General features: G+C 38.3%; 3 protein-coding genes, 1 long non-coding RNA gene, 1 other non-coding gene and 1 pseudogene across 5 annotated transcripts; 4 read left to right on the top strand and 2 right to left on the bottom strand.

Annotated features, from left to right (window-relative positions):
• LOC147930896 (uncharacterized) overlaps positions 1-26,468 on the top strand; it is a 103,399-nt pseudogene that overhangs the window by 32,174 nt on the left and 44,757 nt on the right.
• On the top strand, positions 5,262-5,368 carry LOC147930898 (small nucleolar RNA R71). Its single transcript, XR_015576783.1, has one exon. It is a non-coding gene; the product is annotated as a small nucleolar RNA R71 (small nucleolar RNA).
• Positions 10,810-11,995, top strand: LOC104732406 (gamma-interferon-responsive lysosomal thiol protein). Its single transcript, XM_010451951.2, has 5 exons — positions 10,810-11,109; positions 11,200-11,265; positions 11,363-11,488; positions 11,577-11,669; positions 11,773-11,995. Exons 1-5 carry the CDS (start codon positions 10,852-10,854, stop codon positions 11,917-11,919), a joined length of 690 nt encoding a protein of 229 aa, XP_010450253.2. The 5' UTR covers positions 10,810-10,851; the 3' UTR covers positions 11,920-11,995.
• Positions 12,343-13,267, bottom strand: LOC104732408 (early nodulin-like protein 19). Its single transcript, XM_010451952.3, has 2 exons — positions 12,929-13,267; positions 12,343-12,726 (listed from the first exon to the last, which is right to left on the bottom strand). The coding sequence occupies exons 1-2, from the start codon at positions 13,101-13,103 to the stop codon at positions 12,494-12,496; spliced, it is 408 nt and encodes a 135-aa protein (XP_010450254.1). The 5' UTR covers positions 13,104-13,267; the 3' UTR covers positions 12,343-12,493.
• On the top strand, positions 19,052-19,687 carry LOC147930897 (uncharacterized). The gene is made up of 3 exons (XR_015575365.1): positions 19,052-19,180; positions 19,269-19,361; positions 19,465-19,687. It is a non-coding gene; the product is annotated as an uncharacterized LOC147930897 (long non-coding RNA).
• LOC104719173 (early nodulin-like protein 19) lies at positions 20,035-21,170 on the bottom strand. The gene is made up of 2 exons (XM_010437033.3): positions 20,621-21,170; positions 20,035-20,418 (listed from the first exon to the last, which is right to left on the bottom strand). The coding sequence occupies exons 1-2, from the start codon at positions 20,793-20,795 to the stop codon at positions 20,186-20,188; spliced, it is 408 nt and encodes a 135-aa protein (XP_010435335.2). The 5' UTR covers positions 20,796-21,170; the 3' UTR covers positions 20,035-20,185.

Here is a 26,468-nt window from a genome sequence, read left to right as displayed (position 1 = left end):
TCTCAAGGCTACTACAGCAAGAAAAATTGGGAAGATCTACGGGACTTACCAAACTCCTCATCCGATCGGGCAACGAACCTCCAGATCATACTCAAACGACTAGGAGTCACAAACGATTGGGACGCTCCTAATTCACCTGAGTCAAACACACCATGAGAGCCTGAGCCACCTATGGAAAGCAGCTCCACGGAGTCTACCACTCAACCCGCTCCAACGGATCAATTAAACCATGAAGAGACTCACTCGGAGAACCTTGGGGATGTGACTCACCCGGAAGAGACCATTGAACGGCATGATAATGAAGGAGAAGATGATGATCATGAGGAAATCATCCCACTAAGACGCAGCCAACGCCTACCAGTAACACCACTAAGACGCAGCCAACGCATTGCCTCACAAAACAAGCCTGTGTACTACAACAATGCTGCGGTAGCACATCCGATTCAAGCAGTATGAACCCTAGCTCATTTTCCTATGGAACATCAGGCTTTTCTTGGCCAGATTGATGCACATTGGGTTCCCCAAACGTATGACGAGGCCAAGGATCATAAGGTTTGGAGAGATGCGGTTCATGCGGAGACTACAGCCATGGAGAAAAACCACACTTGGGATGAGGCTGACCTACCAAAAGGCAAGAAGGCTGTAACATCAAGATGGATCTTCACAATTAAGTACAGAAGTGATGGGGAGATTGAGTGTTACAAGGCCCGACTTGTGGCTCGTGGGTTTACGCAAACGTATGAGGAGGACTATAAGGATATGTTTGCTCCGGTGGCCAAACTACACACAGTTCGAGTTATCCTCTCATTGGCCACTAGCTTGGACTGGGAGCTATGGCAAATGGACGTGAAGAACACGTTCTTACAAGGTGAGCTTGAAGACGATGTTTACATGCGGCCACCGCCAGGTCTAGAAGACACCATTGGTCCGGGAAAAGTGTTTAAGCTCAACAAGGCTATATATGGCCTTAAGCAATCACCAAGAGCATGGTACCACAAATTGAGTACAACCTTGCTTGGGAGAGGCTTTCGCAAGTCAGAATCAGATCACACACTCTTCACCTTACCAAGTGACAAAGGTATAGTAATCATTCTAGTATATGTTGATGATATCATCATATCTGGAAGTGACAAGATAGGAATTCGAGATACTAAAGAGTTTCTCAAATCAGTTTTTGATATTCAGGACCTTGGAGAGCTTAAGTATTTCCTTGGTATAGAAGTATATAGATCCGATGAAGGATTATTCTTATCACAAAGAAAATATGCACTTGATCTCTTAAGTGAAGCAGGAAAGCTTGGATCGAAGGCTGTAACCACACCACTTGAGGAAAACTACAAGACAGCCGGAAAGAGGGAGCTTGAGGCAGCTCCATTCGAAGATGTCACACGATATCGACGTCTAGTAGGTAAGCTTATATATCTAACCATTACTAGACCTTATCATTGTTTTGCTGTGAACCAGGTGAGTCAACATATGCAAAACCCAACTAGACATCACTGGAACATGGTGAATCGAATCCTCAAGTACATCAAAGGATCACCGGGACAAGGCATATGGATGGGAAGGAACGAGAGCACCGATTTGGTAGGATATTGCGATGCTGACTATGCCAGAGACCATGGGGATCGTTGTTCAACCACCGGGTATTGCACGTTCTTAGGAGGGAACCTAGTCACGTGGAAAAGCAAGAAACAAAAGGTTGTCTCACTATCGAGTGCGGAGTCCGAGTATAGAGCCATGAGGAAGTTAACTACCGAGCTCATGTGGCTTAAAGCCTTATTGAAGGATCTTGGAGTCGAATCATCAAAGCCTATCACTATGCATTGTGATAATGAAGCAGCCATTCATATAGCCACCAATTCCATACTCCAAGAGAGAACGAAGCATATCGAAGTAGATTGCCACAAGGTGCGAGAGCAGATTCAACTAGGTGTCACTCTTCCATGCCATACCGACAACAAAGAACAACTAGCCGACATTTTTACAAAGGCAGCCAGTCCACAAGTATGTGAATACATTCACCCTAAGCTCGGCCTTAAGGATCTCACGAAGCCATGAAGTGTCCCTTCCATGGCACCTACACTCTTTTTCCCTTATGTATAGTTTTTCCCAAGTTGTTTTCTATACTAAGGTTTTTAATGAGGTAGGTGCTCGTTAGTTCAAGCTTGACAAGCTTGAGGGGGAATATGAGAACTCACACCACGTCCGTACAACCTTGTCCGTATAACACATTTAATGGGCCGTCCGTACAGATGAGAGATGAAGTGAGTTCAGCCCTTGAAGTCAAACACGAGTAAAGCCCTTCAAGAAGAAGCCTTAAGTCTCACCAAAAATATCTAGATCCTTCCTCTCTTAGCCGTTTGAGATCTCAAGCAAGTGGGCGCCTAGAAGAGTCACATGTTGACTTAAGGAAGGAAGGTCACTATCAAGCTATGTAAATCGTGTATAGGATCTTGTAGGAATATACTGATTCCCTTGTCTATAATTAGGATGTAACTAGGATTCATTTTAATTAAGAAGTTCTTTTCTTCTTCTACATTTTTATCTCTTACACTCTCTCTCTCGTATACTCTCTCTCTATCACACTCAAACTCTCTTCTTCTACACACTCGATCATCTTACTCTCTTTGTTTCTAAACTTACAGTCTCCATGTTATTGAATTTTTTGGAAACGCTAAACAATCATTTTTTCCTATAAGTTTTCACCAGAACTATATTTTTTATTATTATTTACCACTTTTTATACAGTTGTCTCATTGCATTTTTACACTTAGGATTAGTTTAAATTAAATCAGTTAGTCTAGAAAATATTTCTTTATCTATTAAATGACATAGTGATATAGATAACCATGTGAACCATAAAAAATGTAAATTTGATTTTAGAAACACAAAATACATCAAAACTTTTTCCACTATGTTGAAACTTTTTTTAACGTTTAAATATTTCACGGTGAAACGTATTTTTACACAAAATAAACGTACACTTGAATAACAAACAAATAATCTTTACTTACAAATTTTGTTTATACAAACAAATCTTAAATCTCAAATAATAATATTATTCATAATTTTTATTTAAATCGATTTATCCCGCACTATGTGTGTGTTGGTACCTAGTTCACTATTACAGGATAAGTAGAGTTCATACCTAGAAAAACGTACCTTAGCCTAGATGGGAGAGGTTTAAGTTCTACCTTTGGTGCTTTTAGCTCAGACTAGTGATCTGTAAGAGTTTCGGCAGGGCGCTCGGTCGAGTGCTGTTGGTGCTTGGTCGAGTGCATGCTCGAGTTGATGGTCGAGCTCTATGTATCTGCTATCTGAACTGACCAGACTTCCTCTCTTGATGCTGGTAGCCCCTCAAAAGCCTCTGGAATATCAGATTCTCTATGGGAGTCCAGTATCTCTTCATAAGCTTTGGTTTCTTTATAGAGGAACCCTTATTTTCCACTTTTGGTCAAAACAGTCTTAAGGTGATCTTGCTCTGCTACCCCTTCCATCAACTCTCCTGCTAATATTTCCATTTCTTCAACCCAAAAGACTTGGCCTCCAATTGTTGGTTTCTTCATAGCTTCAACAATGGCAAATTTCATCCTGAGGTCCTCTCCCAAGTTGAGATCAATCATCCCCTTTCTCACATCAATTATTGCCCCTGCTGTGGCTAGGAAAGGTCTCCCCAAAATCAAAGGATCTTTTGGCTCTTCATCCATTTCCAAGACTACAAAGTCTGTTGGGACTTCCACTGTTCCAACTCTAACTGGTAAGTCCTCCAAAACACCATGTGGCAATCTTACTGATCTATCAGCTAGGATCAGAGATATATTACATGGCTTGTACCTTGTAAACCCCAGGCGCTTAGCAACTGATAGATGCATTAGGCTAACTGAAGCTCCCAAATCACAAAGGCATCTGTTGAAGGTCAAAGGACCTATAGGTAGAGTGAAGCAACCAGGATCTCTTAACTTTTGTGGGTTCACTTGCTTTTGGATTAGGGCACTACACTCATGGCTAAGAATCACCATCCCTTGAACCTCTTTGATCCTTTCCATCACAGCATCTTTCAAGAATTTCTGGTAAGGAGGGATCTTAGCAAAGGCATCTATTAGAGGCATCCTAAGCTCAATCTATCTAACTTGTTTATCAAACAATGCCTTGTACTTTTCAATCATATTCTTCTTAAATCTTCATGGGAAAGGTAGTGGAGGCTTGTAAGGAGGAGGAATGAACCAAACTTCTTTTTCCTTGGTAGCAACTGGTTTAATCTTCTCCTGAGAAGGTGCTCGATCTGTTGCTCGATCATGCACTCGATCGTGTGTGTGCTCGAGTGGTGGGTCGAGTTCAATCTTCTCTTCATTTTGAGTCTCCTCTTGCTGAAAATCCTCCCCATCTTATTCTTCACTGTCCTTAGTGATTTGTGGCACGCCTTTTCGTTCTGGTAACACTCTTCCACTGCATAGATTAGTTGCATTGGCAAAATCTGTAGAGTGCATGATAGCCTTGCCTTTTTGTTGGTCATTCGTTGTAGAGGTAGAAGAAGGCAGTTTGCTCTCCATAGTCTCAATCTTGGAATTCAGAGTTTCAAACTTAGAATGGAGATCACTGTATGTGTTGTCCATTCTTTGGTGCATCTCAGCAAACTTCTTTGCATTCTCAAGCTGCCCATTTGCTTACCCAAGTAGCAATTGTTGCATCATAGCTCTCAAATCTGGTTCTTGGCTTTGGTTGGTCTGAAACTCTGGTGGGGGACACATTGGAGCCTGGTAACCATTGTTTTGCTGCTTGGGTACATAGTTGTTGTGTTGTTGAGGCTGTTGAGGAGGGTAGACTAGATCTTGAGGATTTACTAATTGCTGCTCCTATAGGAGAGGTTGTTGTTCTTGAATTGATTATAACCTTTGAAACCTCCTTGATTCTGCATATAACAAATCTCAGCAAATTCTTTCTCCTCATCTTGAGCTGGAGCCTCTTCTTCACCAAGAAAATGAATGTTCTTTTGTTGGCTGAGTAGAATCTTATCCAACTTCTCATGAACAACCTTCAAATCCTTCTTATACTTTTCATCTGGATCAGGGGCAACAAATCTCACTGTTCAATCATAATCCTCATTGTAGTTGCCATCAGATTGTGCTAGATTCTCCACTAGCTCCCAACCTTCTTCTACATGATTGTTGAGGAAATTTCCATTAGAGGCTGTATCCAATAGCATTCTTATCTTTGGCAAGACTCCTATATATAGTGTGCTAAGTAGAGATTCATTACTAAACCCATGATGTGTACACTGTGTTTGGTAGCCTTTGAATCTCTCCCATGCCTCACAAAATGTTTCATTATTCTTTTGTACAAAACCAGAAATCTCATTCCTCAACCTTGCAGTTCTAGCATTAGAGAAGAATTTAGCTAGAAAGGCCTTCTTATAAGCATCCCATGTAGTGACAGCACCAGTTGGAAGTGTCTTGTCCCATAGATGAGCTTTGTCTCCAAGTGAGAAAGGAAACAGCCTAAGCTTGAAGCCATCTTCACTAGCACCATTGATCTTGGTGAGGCCACAAAGCCTATCAAACTCATCAAGATGATCTAAAGGATCCTCTATTGAAAAACCATGGAATTTTTTTGCTTGAATCATAGTGATGAGACCACTCTTGATCTCATAATTATTGTTGGCAACTGCAGGAGGAACTATGCCAGCTCTTTGGTTGTGTGTATTTGGAGCATCTCCTACACCAATAGGTCTAGGCCTTTGATCTTGATTGTTATGTTGCTCCATTAGCAACTGATCTTCCTGTTCTTGGAGGATTCTAGTTCTCTGCTGCCTCAGGTCTCCTGGTAGGCGGTTGATATGATCAAGGTACCTCTGAAGATTCTGATTTCCCTTGGATCTTGTTTGCATCAACTGACTCGATCATTGAATCAAACTGACACTCGGTCGAGCACTGGCTCGAGTTGAAGACTGAACCGACTGAGACGAGAAGACTGACTGAATCTGGGTTGGTGGCTTGATCAGGTACTTGATCGTGCAGACGGTCGAGTGCTGGGTCGAGTTGGTACCTGAGATTCAAAACAACCAAGCAGATGAAGAAGCTCAATCAGTAGTGATCAAAGGAACAATATAACTTAATCTTAGACTTGTGTAAATCCTAAATGTCACAAACAAACACTCAAATGGCAACAGCGCCAAATTGAAACATATCTTTTTGTGTGGTGTGAGATGATGATGATAGTGATGATGATGAAAGAACAGGTGGAATGCAAGAATGAAATGCAGAATGTGAAGCTACTAAGATATGAGAAAAATGCAAAGTAAACAGTATGGTCAAAGCAGAAATAATTAGTCCTGGGCGTTCGGTTTAATCGGTTTGTTCGGGTCGGGTTATTCGGTTTTCCAAAAATTCGGGTTTTCTAAAATCCCACTGAATAGACCCGAAATAGAATTCGGTTCGGGTCGGTTATAGGCTAATATTTGTGTTCCGAAATAAACCAAATTTTTTCCTAGTTCGGTTAATTCTACCCGAATTAGACGAAAAAATTAAAGTGGACTCAAATCTAATTACAAACCCAATAACAATCCAATTTAACATATTTACAATGACAAAGCCCAAACCCATTAACAATTAAGGTTTTCAATATCCCCATAACGGTGGGAGGATGGCTGCGGCGTCAACGGTATCTGACAAAGTCGACCTCCCCCCATCTCCGATGGTTCCAAATGGTTTGATTTTCCCCGTCTGATAACAAGAGTGGTGTGTTTCAAACACTTGGTCGTTCTGGATCAGTAGATCTGTAGACATTAGACATGACCACACGACATCAGACAAACCTCTCTAGATCTGTAGTGAGATCTCTAAGCCAAATAAATAAAACTAACTAAGTAAAACATGAAGAAATTCAGTAGAAGAAAAATAAGAGGTAAAACCAGAAGAAGAACAAAGAAATCGATCTGAAAACAATCAGGTTTAGGCTTTGAATTTTTGAAATCCTTAATTCCCGAGAAGGAGCAAGAGCTTAAAGCAAAATAACAAAATCTCATTATGCTAAAGAGAGTACGAGACAAAATAAGAGCTTACCAGTCGGATTAGGTCGTTAGACAAAGGAGTTTCTTCTTCTAGGTACAATTGAGAGCAATAGACGAGTTGTGGAAGACGATTATGGACAAGAGACGTGATGATGATTAGTGATTATGTGATTGAGTTATCTCAGATTCAAAGGGTTAGGCTTTCACGATTTTTGCAGAGAGAGCTAAAGAGAGGCAGCCTCACGAAGAAGCTAGAAGGGGATTAGGGTTAATGAAATTTTATCTCTCTATATACTTTGGTTTACATGAACCCGATCGGTTATGCCTTGCCGAACCGAACCGAATTCAAAAATTAATTTGGCCGATTGGTGTGCTCTCTCTCACACATTCGGTGCCGATAACCGAATGTTTTGGTTTCCTCGGTTCGGGTTAACCGGGTTCTGCCGAATGCCCGGGACTAGAAATAATACTAAACATGAACAAGTACTACACTAATGCAAGGCAATAAATGCAACATGACTAAACATGATTGAATGCAATGAACATGAAATGAAATGAATGCAACAGGAAATGAAAAAGGAATGAAACAAGTAAGATGCAGAACATAAACAAGAACTCTTGAATGAGCTCGAGCAAGCACTCGATCGTATGCTCGATCGAGTGGCAGGTCGAGTGGATGAATACGAAGAATAGGGCTAGAAACAACAATCAAAACAGAGCAAAACACAAGTAAATCAAACAGCAAGCGGATAACAGTAATCAAACAAAGAAATCAATAAACAAAGAAGGTCCTAGGGATGGATTCATAGGCTGGACTCAAGCTATGGTTATCTAAACTGATCAACAAACCTCAATCAACAATGAGCTATCTCTAGACAATGATCTTCTAATACTTGCTAATCCACTCTCATGGCAATAACAATCAAGTTTAGATACTCTTCGACCTAGTTCTCACTAGCTAAGACATACAAAAACAGGCATTAAACAACTAGATCATTACATGTCAAAAATCACCTTAAACAACCAATCTCTTTGGTTAAGCATGATAATCTCTATCATTAGCTTTATCTAACAACTTAAACATTGGTATGATGATAAGAAGCTTAAGATCTATTCTTACCCTCTCAGATATAAGAACAGCATAGAGCACATCTAATCTAGAAGAGATATATAACAATCAAGCTTGATCAATAGAGACAACCATAACCTTTATCCAGCCTAATCCATCCCTAAGATCCCTACACACTACTCAGATTTACTAAACATGATAAACAAAATCATAAACCCAGAAATCAATGAAACTTGCATGATTAGATAGATGAGATGAAGATCTACAATATTGAAGAAGAAATCAAACTCAAATTCTTAATACTTTGAAAGTTATGGAACCAACAAATATCAAAGATCTTGAGAAAATACAAAGAAAAGTGGCTAATGATCTAAGCAAAAAGTAAATATTCCCAAAAAGTTAAAAACTAAGTTTCTTAGATATTTTCTCTCTAAAGTGGCTTGTGGGCGGCCATAGAGTACATTAGGCTTATATAGGAAGAAGAAAGCCCTAAAATGGCTAGAAGACAAAATAGGAAGGCGGCTCGGTCAACTCGGCCAGGTGCTCGGTCGAGTGCATGGTCGAGTGACCACTTCTTACGTTTCTTCCATCGGTCGAGTCTCTTTCTGCACACGGTCGAGTGTCTGGTCGAGTGTGGTGGTCGAGTGGACTTCCGGACTTGGCTCTTTCTGCTCTAGCTCCTTTGTCTGCTTCACTTGATGGCTCTAATCCTCCTCAACATCTTTTCATGCTCCTTGGGATCCAAATCACATGTTTATGCAAGAAACTATGCAAATGCAATGCAAATCTACTCTAATGTACAAACAGTCCTAAAATTACTCAACAATGGCCAAACTAGCTAATAAATCATGCAAAATGTGTAAATAAACTAAGGTAAGACATAGTGAAATATATGGACATCAATATTAAAAAGGTTTAATAATATTTTGTTCACTTTTATGTGTTATTCTAGTAAACAGATTCTTGAATGTGCTATTTGAGTCATTAACATACTTTTATGAACTATTTGAATAACTAAGTCATTCTCTTATTCTGATTTGTTTCATACTTCTTTCATGGTTACAAAGTCTTTACATCAATTTCTTCATGCATAGTAATTATCTTTCAGCAAAAATCATTCAGGTTTATGTTCACAAATTGGCCAATTATATTTTGTCATAACTCAACTTATCTTCATTACTAGAGTTGGATCAAATAATTAAGGACCTCCACATTGCGCCATTATTTCTGCAACACCACTAATGTTTATGTTTTGGTCCTCTAATACCCTATTAACATTATATTGAATTCTCATTCATAGTCAATAACATATACAATGAGAGATACAGAAACTTACAAAACTAATTTAATGCTATTTAAATATTTTACATATATTCAACGGCTAGCTGATTTCTCCAGCGGCATATATACTTTTCATTTATTTTAGATATAAACTAGTCAATATGTTTTCTCAGCCCGTTGGCTAACTAAACGTTTGAAAATCTTGTGAGAACTAACCATTCGTCTTTTATTGACCTCATTTTAAAGAATTAGTTTGCTACCTAAATTAAGAAGATGAACTAAAATTAGTAAAGCCAACTCATAATTTTCGTGAAAGTTGGATTTATTCAATCTTAGTTTTGATGATATTATATAAAGAGGGAAGATAGACTCTATTAGGTTCTCAAACTAGACACCCACTTGCGCATATTGACATTAATTGTTTTCCATAACTATTAAAGTGAGTAACTATATATTGCAATTTGAAAGATGCATGCATCAAGATCTAGTTAGGTAGAAGCATGAGTAGCTTCTAACTATCCTCAAGGTCACTTATTAGCTAGTTTAAGTAGAAGCACGAGTAGCTTCTAACTATCCTCAAGATCACTTTATTTTATATTATTGTTACAATGCTATACCATTTTAAAATAAGAATTATGATTCACTGCCAGAGTTTATAAACTAGGCGTAGAATCTTGTCTTCACTAACACAACTGCGATCAGAGTCACTCTAGAAATAACGTCATACATTGGCATCTTGAGTTAACTTGTAATGACGAATCTAGATAACTAGTAAGCAATAAACGTCACCATATAAGCTTATGTGAGTCATGTGTGTGTTAGATTAAACGGTTAAAATGTTAATTATGACCCCACTAAAGCAATGGAGTCGACTCTTTATAGAGAATTTATTTATCAACCATGTTGTGTACACATAATAGAAAATATGTGATGAGAGTCTCATTATAAATTGAATAATTTCACTAGATGATACTAAACATTTCACTTAAATTTCCAAATAATGATTGTAGACGATTTTTGTTTATAACATACCTTCAAATGGATGAAAATGTCTGAGATTCTTCATAATTTAATGTTTTTTTTTTCCACTGACACTATATATTTCATTCTTAACCTGCCATTATTTCTTCAATATGACGCAAAATTTATATACTATATATCCTATTTGTAAACATTCTCTCTTTATCACGATTCTACCGATAATTTTTTTTTATACACTGTTTTGGAACCCTTTTTTATAATTTTTTATCAATTTTGATTTAAATGATGAATAAATTATGCCCCTTGAAATTTTTAACGTGTATGCCCCGCACTTACGATAGAGTTGGAACACAAACGTACAAAAAAATAAAAAGGACCCACGTGAAAAAATGTTAACATAGTAAAAAGCACGTAAACGGTAATATATAAATATCTTGTCTATAAAGGCCGCAGTGCCACTCAACTCACTAACTCACTAATTCACTCTTAGTACATACAAATATTTTCAATAATGGTTTCTCCTTCTTTAACCAAGCTTGTCTTCGTAGCTTGCTTTGTTCTGTTCACATTCTCAGACAAACTCGTGGCTGAAGAATCCGACAAAGTTCAGCTCTATCTTTACTACGAATCACTTTGCCCCGGTTGTCAGATGTTCATCGTCAATGACCTAGTCAAATTCTTTGACTCCGATCTTGACACGATCACCGATGTGAAGCTCGTTCCATTCGGTAATGCTAAAGTCTCCGATAACATGACCGTCACTTGCCAGGTTCATTTCAATGTCTCACTCTTCTTGTCTCCTACTTTTATGATTAAACTCAGTTTCTAATTAACCTATCGTTTGGGAAATTTTGTGAAGCATGGTGAAGAGGAATGCAAACTTAACGCCTTTGAAGCTTGTGCTATAAAGATTTTGACTAACCCGGTATGCATCTAAACTTTTTTTGTTGAATCTAGGAAAATTTGATGATTGTTACAATATTTTCTAACTTTTGTAAGATGGTGATGGTTTCCGAACACAGAAATCCCAGTACACGTTCATAAGGTGCGTTGAAAACGATACGGAACACTTTCAACAAGAATGTTTCCAAGGCTTTGGAGATGAGAAAGACGTCAATGATTGTTACAACAGTGATCTCTCAAAAAAGGTTTGCATAATTATAATAAAAACATACATTGCATAGTTATCAAACATTCTAACTTTTTTTTTTTGGTTATTCGTTGTTGTAATTACAGCTCATACTTGAGAACGCAAAACAGACCATGAGTTTGAAGCCGAAACATGTATTCGTACCATGGGTCACACTCAACGGCAAACCACTCTATAACGTACGTATATATCTAACTCTTTTAATAACTCTTATTTACATTTTCAGAACCAATTTAAAACTGTCTTTTTGTATGTATTATTATTGCCTATTGGGGGATGCAGAAGCTAGATGATTTGGTGTCCCAGGTCTGCAACACGTACAAAGGAAAGGCTCCACTCCCAAAACAATGCAGATCCTCTTCTTTGTCTGAGAAGAAGACTACGTCAAAGCTTCAGTTCTCCTATGCCAATGGTGCTATCAAGTACTAGGTTAATTATCAATCTACTACGATGGATTAAAAAGCTTATGTCAGTGGAATAATTAAAGAAAGATCTTTTTCTAGAATTTTATGTTTACGTGTTCATGAACCTTCTGACTAGTAACGCCTAAATGGAACTTTATTAACTAGTAAGACCACTCCTACAAGTAACTAATATGATGGCTATATCGATGTCATCAGACCAGAATTAATCACTATTATTTGCTTTTCTTAATTCATTGCTTTAACCACTCACTAAGCCTAATTTTATTGCATATATATCTTAGTATTTCTTGTATTTGGATTATTAGGTTAGGAGTAGGACCATAAGATCATTCACTCTTGGTTTCCTTCTCTATCCGGTTCGTTCGCATTTTTTTGAGTAGTTAAATAAGCCACCGACGACCTTTGTAGTCGGTTCACAAAGGACTAGTTAAAATAAAAACAGATTAATTATAATATTGAAAACATGGCATTACAACAAAAACAACATAATCAAGTTCTCTTAGTACGAAATCAACATTTGCCCAACAAATTGAGCCAAATACAACTCTTAGAGATACATAGTAATATATATTTTTTTATTACATTAGTGGTGGAGGAGGAGGAGGCGTCTCAACAGTTACAGAAAGCTTCATGCCGTGAAAGCAGCCACCTCTTCCATCAAGTAGATAGTAAGCTCTGGTCTCATTGAGAGGCACAATGTCTCTCCCAGCTCCACGTGTATAGTTGCGTAGTGGGTGGTTCGAGATACATCTTTCATAGTCAGTCTTGCTTACCTCAAGAATGTTGTGTTGGTCTCTGTAGAACACGAAATCTGAGAACATAGTAAAATAAAACAAACATCAACTCCCTAAGACAAACTTAAGACTGAGTTTGTGTTCTAACCCGACCTGGTCGGAAAAGTTGAAAACTTAGAAACTATTACAAGATTTAAAGTGAAACCCACTTCAGATCAGATCTAATAGTAACAGATCTGAAAGTGTAGATTGAGAAAGAAGGGATAGAGAGAACGTTACAGAGCCAGTCTCCGAGGTAGAAATGTTTGCCCTGAACCCATGCGGCATAGTTAACGTTGGGGTTCCAGAACTTTTTGTCGCCGACTAAATATTTCTTCGCCGTCACTTCCGGTACCGGAACCGCCACTAGAAAAGCCAGTACAACCGCCGCAATCACCACCGTAGATCTCGCCATTTTCTCTCTAACAAAACTCACTTTCTCTGTCTCTCTCAGCTCTTTCTAGAAGTAGTTGCCTAGTTTATGATTTTGGTATTAATTTGCTACATAAAAAAATTACGCAGTTCCACTAAATGATTGGCAGCAGAATAGTGTAACTTGAGTTAAATTATTTAAAAAAACCATTAATCTATCGGATTTAATTCTCTGGTGTCCCTATACCAGAAATTCTTTTCTGCATCACCTCCACTTATTCTTACTACCCCTTCTTTAATGAAATGACGAAACTACCCTCTAACAATTTTGAAAAGAAAATTGAACGTACAACTACATCCAGTTGTACTGGATATCCCTTAGTTTGTACCTCCAGTTGTACCCATCGCATCTTAGTTGTATCCGTCGCACCCTAGTTGTACTAGTCGCACCCTAGTTGTACCAGTTGCACCCTAGTTGTACCTCGCATAGTGGGATTCGAACTCTGGGCGCGCGGGTGCGCATGGAACTCGCAACCACTGAACTATTGTGTTTTTCGTTGAACATTTACCGATTTAATTATATTTAACCTTTAACAATCTTCATTAAGGGTAATATTGTCTTTTTACCATTGAGGGGTTTTTGAGAAATTGTTTTGATGAATAGGAGTATTAGAGATTACTGTCCTTAATCTATCTCAGTCCCTTATGATAAAAAAAAAAAAACTTATAATGTTACCGACACGCATTTCGAATTGGATATAATAAACTAATGATTTGTTCTCTAACCTTTTTAATCTCGTATCAAGATTTAATAATTTTACTAGCCGAAACTTTACTTGTACTTTTACTTTTTTTTATAATATCTGATATTATTAGAGATTAAAGTTGAGAATTACACTGATCCTCATGGAGGATAGGAGATAAACTTTTAGGAACAAAATAATGAAATACAAACGATTTATTTTGAGGCAAAGGGGATTTGGCTAGATGATCTGTTGCTTTGTTATTAGTTCTTCCAATCCATGTAAACTGGACCTCTTCAAACTTTGTTTTCTAATATTGTATATCTCTGTACCAATTATGAACTTTAAAGTTGCTTGTGTTTCCAGCGAGAAGTTGCATTATTTCTTCACAATCTTCCTCAAAAATGACTTTTTTATAACCTTGAGACCAGCAATGCTGTATAGCTTGAATTAGACCCTGACATTCACTTTCCAATGGAGTTTGGACTTTGTTTCCTTTTGCTTGAGCAGCTCTTTTGTAAAAATTATCATCATCATGAATTATCCATCCAGATTGGGGGAAACAGTTATATTGACGAAGCTGGAATCATAGTTACATTTGATCCAACTCAGTTGTGGTTTTTGCCATCGTTTTTCTCTGATTGGAACGGAAGCTCTGGTTGGACTTATTAACGTTGTGACATATTTCTCTGCATCCACCCATTCCGCTGCATCATTCTTTGCTAATTTGAGCACAAGTGTCCATGGTCGATGTCGTTGTTGAAATGTGAGCAGATTGCGGGTTTTCCATAGTCGCCATAAAAACCATGCTGGTTGACTGGTGAATTGGTTTGGAGTAGCATCGCTATTATGTTGCAACAAATATTCTAGTTTGTTTTCCAAAGGTACTTGACGGTCGATCAAACTCGGAGTGAAATGATCTGAAGCTCTCCATATCGACTGAGCATATAAACATGTGAAGAATAAGTGATATGCAGTTTCCTCCTCCTGACAACATCTTTTGCATGAAGTCTGTCGAGTAATATGTCTCCGTTGCAGGTTGTCTCCTGTAGGCAGTATTTGTGAAACCATTCGCCATAGAAAGTGTTTTATTGTTGGTGTAGTCTTTTTTTCCAAATCTTCAACTTGAGCTCTGTGTTGCCCGGTATGGGAAGAGGATGATTATCTCCAAGTTGTTTGGCAAGATAATAGGCTGATTTAACTGTGTATAATCCATTCTTTGTATAATGCCATCTAGGCCTGGGAATCCGAACCGAACCGAATTGTCCGAACCGAACCGAACCGAGATTTGGACAATTCGGTTCGGTTATATTTGTTTTTTGATTCCGATCGGAATGGTTTTCAAAAAATTTCAGTTTTGTCTTTGGTTCGGTTCGGAGAGACAAAACCGACGGAAACCCGAAATTTAACCCTAGGTATATAAGCTAATACACCGGTTTATTTCATTAGTTCTAACCCTAAACCTAATCTATCTAAACTCTTCCTCTTAGCGGCGACAGAGAAAGAGATTCTCGAGTTTCTGATCTGATCTTGTGTTGTCCCGATCAACCTTGTGTTTAATCTTCAGTGTAAGTTCTTTTGTCTTAATCCTTTTGTTCTAAAGCATCGTGTAATCCTTTTGTCTTAATCCTTTTGTTTTATTGTTGTCCGTCTTTGATTCGTTGTATAGCTCTAGGATTTGTTGTTCTTTGTTTCATTCTTTGCTTTTGATGTCCGATAGTTGGGTTTGGTTTCATTCTTTGCTTATGTTGGGTTTGGTTTCATTCGTTGGGTTTGGTTTCATTCTTTGCTTATGTTGTCCGATTAGAACTAAGTATCCTTTGGTTTCATTGTTTGCCTTTGATGTCTGATAGTTATAGTTAGAACTAAGTATGTGTTGTTACTTATTAGAACTAAGTATGTCTTGTTCTTTGTTTCATTCTTTGCTTTTGATGTCCGATAGTTGTAGTTAGAACTAAGTATGTGTTGTTACTTGTTAGAACTAAGTATGTGTTGTTACTTGTTAGAACTAAGTATGTCTTGTTCTTGGTTTCATTCTTTGCTTTTGATGTCTGTTGTAGTTAGAACTAAGTATGTGTTGGGTTTGGTTTCATTGTTTGCTTTTGATGTCCGATAGTGTTAGTCTTTAGACTTGTACTGATCTATGCTTTTGTTTGTACTGTTAGTGTTAGTCTTTAGACTTGTACTGATCTATGCTTTTGTTTGTATTGTTAGTGTTAGTCTTTAGACTTGGACTGATCTTTGCTTTTGTTTGTACTGTTAGTGTTAGTCTTTAGACTTGGACTGATCTTTTTCACTTGTTGTTTTTAACAGATGTCTCATGACTCTGGGGAAGAGAACATTGACCCGGTTCTACAAGAAGAGATTGATGATGGTCCGACAGCTTCTCCAGTTGGTGGGAAGAGACGATGAACTCAGGCTACAACTTCTACTGTACCGTCTCAACCGAGGAAAAAGCCAGCTCATAGATCTCCGGTTTGGGAGCATTTTATTCAGCAAGCACATGATCAGGCCCTCGCCAACTGTCGGTACTGTGGTCAAGCTCTAGGATGTGACACAGTGATTCATGGAACAAGTGCAATGAAGAATCACATTAGTAGGTGTAAGTTGTACAAGATGCATCTAGAGAGTGGTACTCAGAGTGTGTTGGCTGGTGATAGCAGTGGTGTAATGACTGCAATCAAGTATGATCAAGCTTTGTTCAGAAGGTCTGTGAATGAGATGATCGTTCTAATGAGCTGTCGTTTGCATTTGTGGAGTCTGAGGGTTTTAGGAGATTTTGCAGCAACATGCTTCCCATGTATACGGTCCATTGCAGGAAGACAGCCACAACAGATATATACAGTATGTATCTGAGAGAGAAAGGAGCTTTGAAGGAGCTGTTTGGTAAGGAGAAGCAGAGAGTGTCTATGACAACCGATATATGGGTAGCTCCCACGACTTCTTGTAGCTACATGGTGGTAACAGCTCACTGGATTGACAGAGATTGGAAGTTGCAGAAGAGGATTATCAGTTTCAAGCCAGTGACAGATCACAAAGGTGATACAATTGCTGAGCATTTGGTAGCCTGTCTTGAAGAGTGGGGAATTGAGAAGGTCTTCACAGTAATAGTGGATAACGCTAAGGGGAATGACAAGGCTCTAAGGGTATTCACTGATGCTTTGATCATGAGAGGACCTGATGCTTTAGTTAGTAATGGTGATTATCTTCATATGCGGTGCTGTGCGCATGTCCTCAACTTGATAGTGAGGGATGGTTTATCCAAAGCAAAAAGGAGTATAGTGTCCATCAGAAATGCGATTAAGTATGTGAGATCATCAGGTGATCGGCTGAAGTCATTTCTGTTGAGGGTCGACACAGGGAACGTAGGTCGAGGAAGCTTATGTCTTGATGTTGCAACCAGGTGGAACTCGACTTATCTAATGCTCACAGCCGCAATTAAGTTTAGGGTTGCATTTGAAAAGATGCTGGCTGAAGACAAGTTGTATAACGACTACTTCATGGAGACTGAAGAGAATAGTGAGGAGAATGGTGATGAAGCTGAATTCCCAGGGCAGAAGCGTATTGGTCCTCTTAATTTTGCTGATTGGGATCAAGTGCAGAGGTTAGTTAAGTTCTTGAAGATCTTTTTCAACTGCACTTTGTCTTTCTCAGCCAGCAAATCAGTGACCTCTACTCTTTGTTATAATGAGATTGTGACAATTGAGAGGAATCTTATCAATCTAAGCACCACTGGTGATGTGCTACTAAAGACAGAGGCAATGATGATGAGGAGTAAGTTTGAAAAATATTGGGATGGTCTCCTAAACATGAATCCGCTTGTCATCATCGCAAGTGTGTTTGATCCCAGAAACAAGATGCAGTTTGCTGGTCTTTGCTTCGACAAGCTTTATGGAAAAGACAGTGTCGAAAGTACTCATCTAAGATCATCAATTAAGGGTGTGATGAAGAAGATGTATGCAGAGTATGTGGTGAAGTTGAGCGTAAGTGAACAAGTTGTACCAACTACTGGTGGGGTCGTAGCTGATGCTGGAGTACCAGCAACTGATTTGTATGATTTGTCGGATGAGGATGGTTATGAGAGGATGGATACGCTGTACTCTGAGATGGTGGCTGAATGCACAAATGAAGAATGTAGCAGTGAGCTAGATATTTACTTGTTGGAGAAACCAGTGGCAAGGACTGTAACTGCTTTGGGATTGGACTTTGATGTTCTATCTTGGTGGGGGCGAAACAGTTCTAAATTCCCAGTCTTATCTGAGCTAGCTAGAGATATCCTTGCTGTTCAAGTATCTTCGGTTGCTTCTGAATCCGCATTTAGCACAAGTGGTCGGATCTTGGACCCGTATCGCAGTTCTATGTCACCTTTTATGGTTGAGTCGTTGGTTTGCACCCAACAGTGGCTGAGGAATACCATTCAAGCAGAGAAATTAGCAAGCTTAGTTCAGATGTTTGAAGAATTGCAGTTTCATGAGTCCTTAGGTAACTCATTTCTCTTAATTCTTACCTTTTTCATTACTTTTTTGTGGATTAATGACTAATTTTGCAACATTTTCCTTGTGTAGCTACATAGAATGCGACTCATCTAATTGCGGATCCGTGATCTAGAGAAGAACAAGGGAGACTAGAACCAAATAACGATAGTAAAAGGTTGTCTCTCTTTCTCTACATCTTTTGCATAAAAAAACTCATAACAGTTAACTATTTTTTGGAATGAAGCAAGTAGAGAATGATAATATACCAAATGCCTAGAGGTAAGAGGAAAGGATCATTGGTATATTGTCAATTCTCATTCTCTCTATTAACTTTTGGCAAGTGACTTAACTTTTGGCAATTGTCTCCTAATATCTTTGTGACATTCATGGAGACTTTTGTAAGTGTGGTTTTTTGTAAATTGTCTCCCATAGTCTCTTTATGTATAAGAGAAGTAGGATTGACTGATGAACACTTGAACTTGTTGTTTTTTGTAAACATGACTTGTATGCTATCTTAAGCAGTTAAATGTCATGAATCATATTCTATTTAGTTGTTGTTGTGTTGTGTTTGTTCGACATTGTTGGTTTATTGACAAGTTTCACTTAAAACCGAAATAACCGAACCTCCGAACCAAAATAACCGTGTCCGAACCGAACCGAACCGATCGATTAGTCGGTTAGATTCGGTAGAGTTTTCAGATTCCAAATAACCCGATAACCGAATAAACCGACCCGAATTAACCGAATAAACCGATGGTGATGGTTTCCGAACACAGAAATCCTAGTACACGTTCATAAGGTGCGTTGAAAACGATACGGAACACTTTCAACAAGAATGTTTCCAAGGCTTTGGAGATGAGAAAGACGTCAATGATTGTTACAACAGTGATCTCTCAAAAAAGGTTTGCATAATTATAATAAAAACATACATTGCATAGTTATCAAACATTCTAACTTTTTTTTTTTGGTTATTCGTTGTTGTAATTACAGCTCATACTTGAGAACGCAAAACAGACCATGAGTTTGAAGCCGAAACATGTATTCGTACCATGGGTCACACTCAACGGCAAACCACTCTATAACGTACGTATATATCTAACTCTTTTAATAACTCTTATTTACATTTTCAGAACCAATTTAAAACTGTCTTTTTGTATGTATTATTATTGCCTATTGGGGGATGCAGAAGCTAGATGATTTGGTGTCCCAGGTCTGCAACACGTACAAAGGAAAGGCTCCACTCCCAAAACAATGCAGATCCTCTTCTTTGTCTGAGAAGAAGACTACGTCAAAGCTTCAGTTCTCCTATGCCAATGGTGCTATCAAGTACTAGGTTAATTATCAATCTACTACGATGGATTAAAAAGCTTATGTCAGTGGAATAATTAAAGAAAGATCTTTTTCTAGAATTTTATGTTTACGTGTTCATGAACCTTCTGACTAGTAACGCCTAAATGGAACTTTATTAACTAGTAAGACCACTCCTACAAGTAACTAATATGATGGCTATATCGATGTCATCAGACCAGAATTAATCACTATTATTTGCTTTTCTTAATTCATTGCTTTAACCACTCACTAAGCCTAATTTTATTGCATATATATCTTAGTATTTCTTGTATTTGGATTATTAGGTTAGGAGTAGGACCATAAGATCATTCACTCTTGGTTTCCTTCTCTATCCGGTTCGTTCGCATTTTTTTGAGTAGTTAAATAAGCCACCGACGACCTTTGTAGTCGGTTCACAAAGGACTAGTTAAAATAAAAACAGATTAATTATAATATTGAAAACATGGCATTACAACAAAAACAACATAATCAAGTTCTCTTAGTACGAAATCAACATTTGCCCAACAAATTGAGCCAAATACAACTCTTAGAGATACATAGTAATATATATTTTTTTATTACATTAGTGGTGGAGGAGGAGGAGGCGTCTCAACAGTTACAGAAAGCTTCATGCCGTGAAAGCAGCCACCTCTTCCATCAAGTAGATAGTAAGCTCTGGTCTCATTGAGAGGCACAATGTCTCTCCCAGCTCCACGTGTATAGTTGCGTAGTGGGTGGTTCGAGATACATCTTTCATAGTCAGTCTTGCTTACCTCAAGAATGTTGTGTTGGTCTCTGTAGAACACGAAATCTGAGAACATAGTAAAATAAAACAAACATCAACTCCCTAAGACAAACTTAAGACTGAGTTTGTGTTCTAACCCGACCTGGTCGGAAAAGTTGAAAACTTAGAAACTATTACAAGATTTAAAGTGAAACCCACTTCAGATCAGATCTAATAGTAACAGATCTGAAAGTGTAGATTGAGAAAGAAGGGATAGAGAGAACGTTACAGAGCCAGTCTCCGAGGTAGAAATGTTTGCCCTGAACCCATGCGGCATAGTTAACGTTGGGGTTCCAGAACTTTTTGTCGCCGACTAAATATTTCTTCGCCGTCACTTCCGGTACCGGAACCGCCACTAGAAAAGCCAGTACAACCGCCGCAATCACCACCGTAGATCTCGCCATTTTCTCTCTAACAAAACTCACTTTCTCTGTCTCTCTCAGCTCTTTCTAGAAGTAGTTGCCTAGTTTGTGATTTTGGTATTTATTTGCTACATAAAAAAATTACGCAGTTCCACTAAATGATTGGCAGCAGAATAGTGCAACTTGAGTTAAATTATTAAAAAAACCATTAATCTATCTCAGTCCCTTATGATAAAAAAAAAAAAACTTATAATGTTACCGACACGCATTTCGAATTGGATATAATAAACTAATGATTTGTTCTCTAACCTTTTTAATCTCGTATCAAGATTTAATAATTTTACTAGCCGGAACTTTACTTGTACTTTTACTTTTTTTTATAATATCTGATATTATTAGAGATTAAAGTTGAGAATTACACTGATCCTCATGGAGGATAGGAGATAAACTTTTAGGAACAAAATAATGAAATACAAACGATTTATTTTGAGGCAAAGGGGATTTGGCTAGATGATCTGCTGCTTTGTTATTAGTTCTTCCAATCCATGTAAACTGGACCTCTTCAAACTTTGTTTTCTAATATTGTATATCCCTGTACCAATTATGAACTTTAAAGTGGCTTGTGTTTCCAGCGAGAAGTTGCGTTATTTCTTCACAATCTTCCTCAAAAATGACTTTTTTATAACCTTGAGACCAGCAATGCTGTATAGCTTGAATTAGACCCTGACATTCACTTTCCAATGGAGTTTGGACTTTGTTTCCTTTTGTTTGACCAGCTCTTTTGTAAAAACCATCATCATCATGAATTATCCATCCAGATTGGGGGAAACAGTTGTGTTGACGAAGGTGGAATCATAGTTACATTTGATCCAACTCAGTTGTGGTTTTTGCCATCGTTTTTCTCTGATTGGAACGGAAGCTCTGGTTGGACTTATTAACGTTGTGACATATTTCTCTGCATCCACCCATTCCACTGCATCATTCTTTGCTAATTTGAGCACAAGTGTCCATGGTCGATGTCGTTGTTGAAATGTGAGCAGATTGCGGGTTTTCCATAGTCGCCATAAAAACCATGCTGGTTGACTGGTGAATTGGTTTGGAGTAGCATCGCTATTATGTTGCAACAAATATTCTAGTTTATTTTCCAAAGGTACTTGACGGTCGATCAAACTCGGAGTGAAATGATCTGAAGCTCTCCATATCGACTGAGCATATAAACATGTGAAGAATAAGTGATATGCAGTTTCCTCCTCCTGACAACATCTTTTGCATGAAGTCTGTCGAGTAATATGTCTCCGTCGCAGGTTGTCTCTGTAGGCAGTATTTGTGAAACCATTCGCCATAGAAAGTGTTTTATTGTTGGTGTAGTCTTTTCTTTCCAAATCTTCAACTTGAGCTCTGTGTTGCCCGGTATGGGTAGATGATGATTATCTCCAAGTTGTTTGGCAAGATAATAGGCTGATTTAACTGTGTATAATCCATTCTTTGTATAATGCCATCCTAGCACATCTGGATGCTCCTGTGAGGGTAGCTTTAGCTTGAGTATTTATCTACATCATCTTGATGAACCAACTCTGTTATCTTCCTCATATCCCATTCTTTTGGTAAGGACAATATCCAATCGTTAAGAGTTGTTGGTGGTTGTCTTCCCCTAGCGCGCGGAGGTCTTGGTGGGGTTGTTGAGAGCCAATGATCATTCCATACATATCGTCCATCACCAACCATAACACGTAAACCTTGCTTCATTAGATCTCTACCATGAAGGAGAGATCTCCAGAAATACGATTCTTTTCTTTTTCTCGTTGCAGACAAAATATTTGTTTCTGGAAAATATTTACCTTTTATTACTCTGGCCATCAGTCCATGCGGCTGTTGTAAAAGTCGCCAAGCTTGCTTACCCAATAAAGCATCATTGAAATGTTCCAAGTCTCTGAATCCAAGCCCTCCAGATTTCTTTGAAGTGCTTAATCTTTCCCATGATAGCCAGTGCATTCCATTGCTATTGGTATCTGAACCCCACCAGAAATTAGCGAGTAGACTGTTAATCTCGTGGCATGTCTCTTTTGGGAATTTAAAGACATTCATTGAGAAAATAGGCATTGTGAGTGCAATAGCTTTGAGTAAAACTTCCTTTCCACCCGTTGACAAGAATTTTTTGTTCCATCCTTGAGTCCGATCTTTAACCTTCTCAATTATAAACTGGAACATTTCACTCTTTCGACGTCCAAACTGCTCAGGTATTTCAAGATATTTCCCCCCCCCCCCCACCATCATTGTGAATATTGAGAATATGTCTCACTCTGGTTTTATTTTCTTGTTTCACCTTCTTCCCGAACGTGATAGATGATTTGCTGAGGTTGACAGCTTGTCCTGATACTCTTTCATATGTTGTCAGAATCTCTTTGATCTTTTTTGCAGATTTCACATTAGCGAGAGTGAAGAAGAGTGAATCGTCAACGAACAGTAGATTACTTATCTCTGGGCTTCTGTTACTAATCTTTATGCCTTGGATCTTCCTTTGATCCATGTTTCTGTTTATCAGATGTGAGACCTTCAGCACATAAAATGAAAAGATAGGGAGAAAGGAGGTCTCCCTGTCTAATGCCTCTCTCTGGTATGATATGTCCGCGTGGTGAACTATTAATGAGAACTGAGTAACTGACTGTACTGATGCAGCTCATGATCCAACTAATCCATTTATGGTGAAATCCCATTTTCTTCATTGTTTCTTCCAGGAAGCCCCATTCAAGTCTGTCGTATGCCTTGGAAATGTCTGTTTTTATTGCTATGTAAGATGTAGCTTGTCTTGTTCTGGTATTGAGACTGTGAAAAACTTCATGTGCAATGATGATTTTGTCTTTGATTAGTCGACCAGGAACAGAGGCAGCTTGATTCTCCGATATTAATCCTGAGAGATGTTTTTTTAGCCGATTGACCAAAATTTTGGAGATTGTCTTGTATGCCACATTGCAGAGAGAGAGATTAGTCGAAATTCAGCCATTGTAGATGGGAATCAATCTTTGGAATTAGACATATGTTGGTGTGATTGTGAGATTGATCCATGATACTTGTGTCGAAAAATCTCTGAACCTCTTGGATGATATCTGGATTGATATCATCCCAAAATTTCTGATAGAAAGCTCCAGTGAAACCATCTGATCCTAGTGCTTTATAAGGACCCACGGCAAATATTGATTATCTGATTTCTTCAGTTGCGTTATTTCTTGACAATCTCTCTCTTACTTGTACTTTTACTATTGTTTCAATATTGTTCTTTTGATGAAACTAAAAGTTGAATTTATTGAAAATCCTTTAGTTTATTAAGTGGTCATAATCTAATGTAGGAAATTAGATATCTATTGTGTTTATTTGTGCAAAAAAAAAAAAAAAGGAAATTAGACCTCTGTTTGGTTCTAACTTCTAACTAGCCATCTACTCTAGTTTACTGACATTAAAATGATTGAGATTCCCAAAACTATTAAAAGTATAGTAGTTTGAAAGACCCATCAGACCTACTCAGATTGGTAAAAGTAGAAAACGACAGCTGGTGTGATTATATTTTAAAACAATACTCCTAAGGCCATCTATATCGGGCCATCTTTAGGGGTGTGCTTGATGTTATTTTTAATCCAAAATATTCGAAACTGGGCTTTTGGACCAAAACATGTGCTTATTTCGCAACTGTTTTGAGTTGTGTTCTTGAGCGACGTGTCCAAAATTTATTGGAAAGAATTATTTGGGGGTCGAGTGTTTTATTTGGTTTCCTCTTCTTTGGTTTTATCGACCTAGGGTTCATCTTCTCTGGTCTTCAAAGGGCGATTCTGTGCTGATCTCTTCGTAACCGTCTCCGCGAGCTCGTCTGTGTCCGGCGTCTCTGCAAGCTCTTCCTCTCGACGTTCTCGGCTTTCTTGCGAAGCTCCTCACCTTCTCTGCAAGAGATCTCGTAGTCTCCTCCGTCGCCGCTGTCTCATCTGTCTCGTCGGCGATCTCTTTACCGTCTACTCGTCTCGTTTGTCTCCGGCGTCTCGTCTGTCTCCGGCGTCTCGTCTGTCTCGTCTCATCTCCGGCGAAGAAAGGTAATGGTAATATCATCTTCTTGGTTCCATGGATCTGTCATCGATTTAGGGTATTGAAATCTTTGAAAATATTTGAATTAGGTTAGGATTTAGTCTCGTCTGGCCAAGTCATGCACCTAACATAGGATATGTTTGAGTCAATTTTGAGTCTCGTGTGTTGTTTGATATGATTTTGAGTCGCGTTTGTTGTTACAGTCAAACCTTGTGAGTCAATTTCGAATCTGTTTGAGTTAATTTACAGTAATGGTTTATCGCTTTTACTTGAGTCTCGTGTGTTGTTACAGTATTTCGCTTATGTTTGAGTAATTTTGGATCCATTTCGCTCGTGTGTTGTTACACTATTTCGAATCTCGTGTGTTGTTACAGTAATGATTAATCCATTTTGCTTCTTTCTTTGATGAGGCTTCTAGGTGAGATTAAACATTGGAAATTAAATCGAGGAGAAGGATCATCAAACCTGCATCATCAAACGATAAGAATCTCAAGGTTAGTGTATATTGACAGTGTTGTGATTGTCGGTTGATTTGGTTTAGTTTCTTGCTTGTTTGATTTCGGTTATTTTTTGCTTGCGAGATTAGGTTTATTTTGTGCTTGTTTGATTAGGTTTGATTAAACTTGGATGATTTGATTGGTGTTGTGTTTTAGGCAGTAGTTTAAATTTTAAAACTTGCGAGACTGAGATATATATGAAAGCATTAAAACTAGTTCTTGCGAGACTGAGTTATATTTGTTGTACTTGAGTGTGCTTCCTAGACTAACAACTTGCGAAACTGAGAACATTTTTAAAACTTTAAAACTTTGAAATTTTTTTAAAAAACACTCATTGACCTATATTTACTTCTGATTTGACTGAAGTAGGTAATGGTTATTGAGAATTTAAAGGCCCTAACAACAAATTACTTTTGATTTAATGATCCTCTTACATCCATCGTCTATAAGCTTCTTCCTTCCTTAAGCTTCTTCCTTCACAGCCGCTTCTTGATTCTTTAAGCTTCTTCCTTCTTTATGTTTCCTTATTCTTTAAGCTTCTTCCTTAGTTAACTTTCTTCCTTCTTTAAGTCTGATTATCCTATGGCATCAAACAACACTCCTAACAGTCAGTCTCAATCATACTTTAGCCTTCTTAACTTCCCATATGACAGCTTTGCTCCCAATATAAACACTGATTCGTCTCAAATCCCTGCTTTTAGTTCACAAACTAGTTCACAGCCGCATATACCTCCTAGTCAATCAGAAGCGACTCCTGAACAGCATAGGGAGAGACGCTTATGGACCGCACAAGATGACTTGGTGCTGATAAGCGCTTGGTTAAACACATCGAAGGATGCTGTTGTTGCGAATGGCCAGAAGGCAGTGTCCTTTTGGAACCGTATAGGAAAATACTACGAAACAAGTAGTCATGTACTTGGTGGTGCTGAGTCTAGGCTTGCTGAACATTGTAGACAAAGATGGCAAAAATTCAGTAGGGAAGTAAGCCAATTCTGTGGAGCTTTTGCAGAGGCAGAGCGTGAGAAAGCAAGTGGCATGAACGATGTTGACGTTTTACAAAATGCTCACCAAATATATTTGAAGCTGCACAAGAAGAAGTTTGCTTTGGAGTATGCTTGGAGTGTGCTACGCTTTGAGCAGAAATGGGCTA

This window comes from Camelina sativa, chromosome 12 (assembly GCF_030686135.1).
Source record: "Camelina sativa cultivar CO46 ecotype springtype chromosome 12, ASM3068613v1".
NCBI lineage: Eukaryota > Viridiplantae > Streptophyta > Magnoliopsida > Brassicales > Brassicaceae > Camelina > Camelina sativa.
Note: the sequence above shows the minus strand (reverse complement) of the source record. Positions and strands in the feature narration are given on the sequence as shown.

Excerpts from the sequence above, each read along its gene's own strand:
- LOC104732406 (XM_010451951.2), top strand. The coding sequence starts at position 10,852 with ATGGTTTCTCCTTCTTTAACCAAGCTTGTCTTCGTAGCTTGCTTTGTT. Across the intron at positions 11,489-11,576 it reads ACAGTGATCTCTCAAAAAAG|CTCATACTTGAGAACGCAAA; the intron begins GTTTGCATAATT and ends TTGTAATTACAG. Across the intron at positions 11,670-11,772 it reads ACGGCAAACCACTCTATAAC|AAGCTAGATGATTTGGTGTC; the intron begins GTACGTATATAT and ends TGGGGGATGCAG.
- LOC104732408 (XM_010451952.3), bottom strand. The coding sequence starts at position 13,103 with ATGGCGAGATCTACGGTGGTGATTGCGGCGGTTGTACTGGCTTTTCTA. Across the intron at positions 12,727-12,928 it reads CTACCTCGGAGACTGGCTCT|ATTTCGTGTTCTACAGAGAC; the intron begins GTAACGTTCTCT and ends CTATGTTCTCAG.
- LOC104719173 (XM_010437033.3), bottom strand. The coding sequence starts at position 20,795 with ATGGCGAGATCTACGGTGGTGATTGCGGCGGTTGTACTGGCTTTTCTA. Across the intron at positions 20,419-20,620 it reads CTACCTCGGAGACTGGCTCT|ATTTCGTGTTCTACAGAGAC; the intron begins GTAACGTTCTCT and ends CTATGTTCTCAG.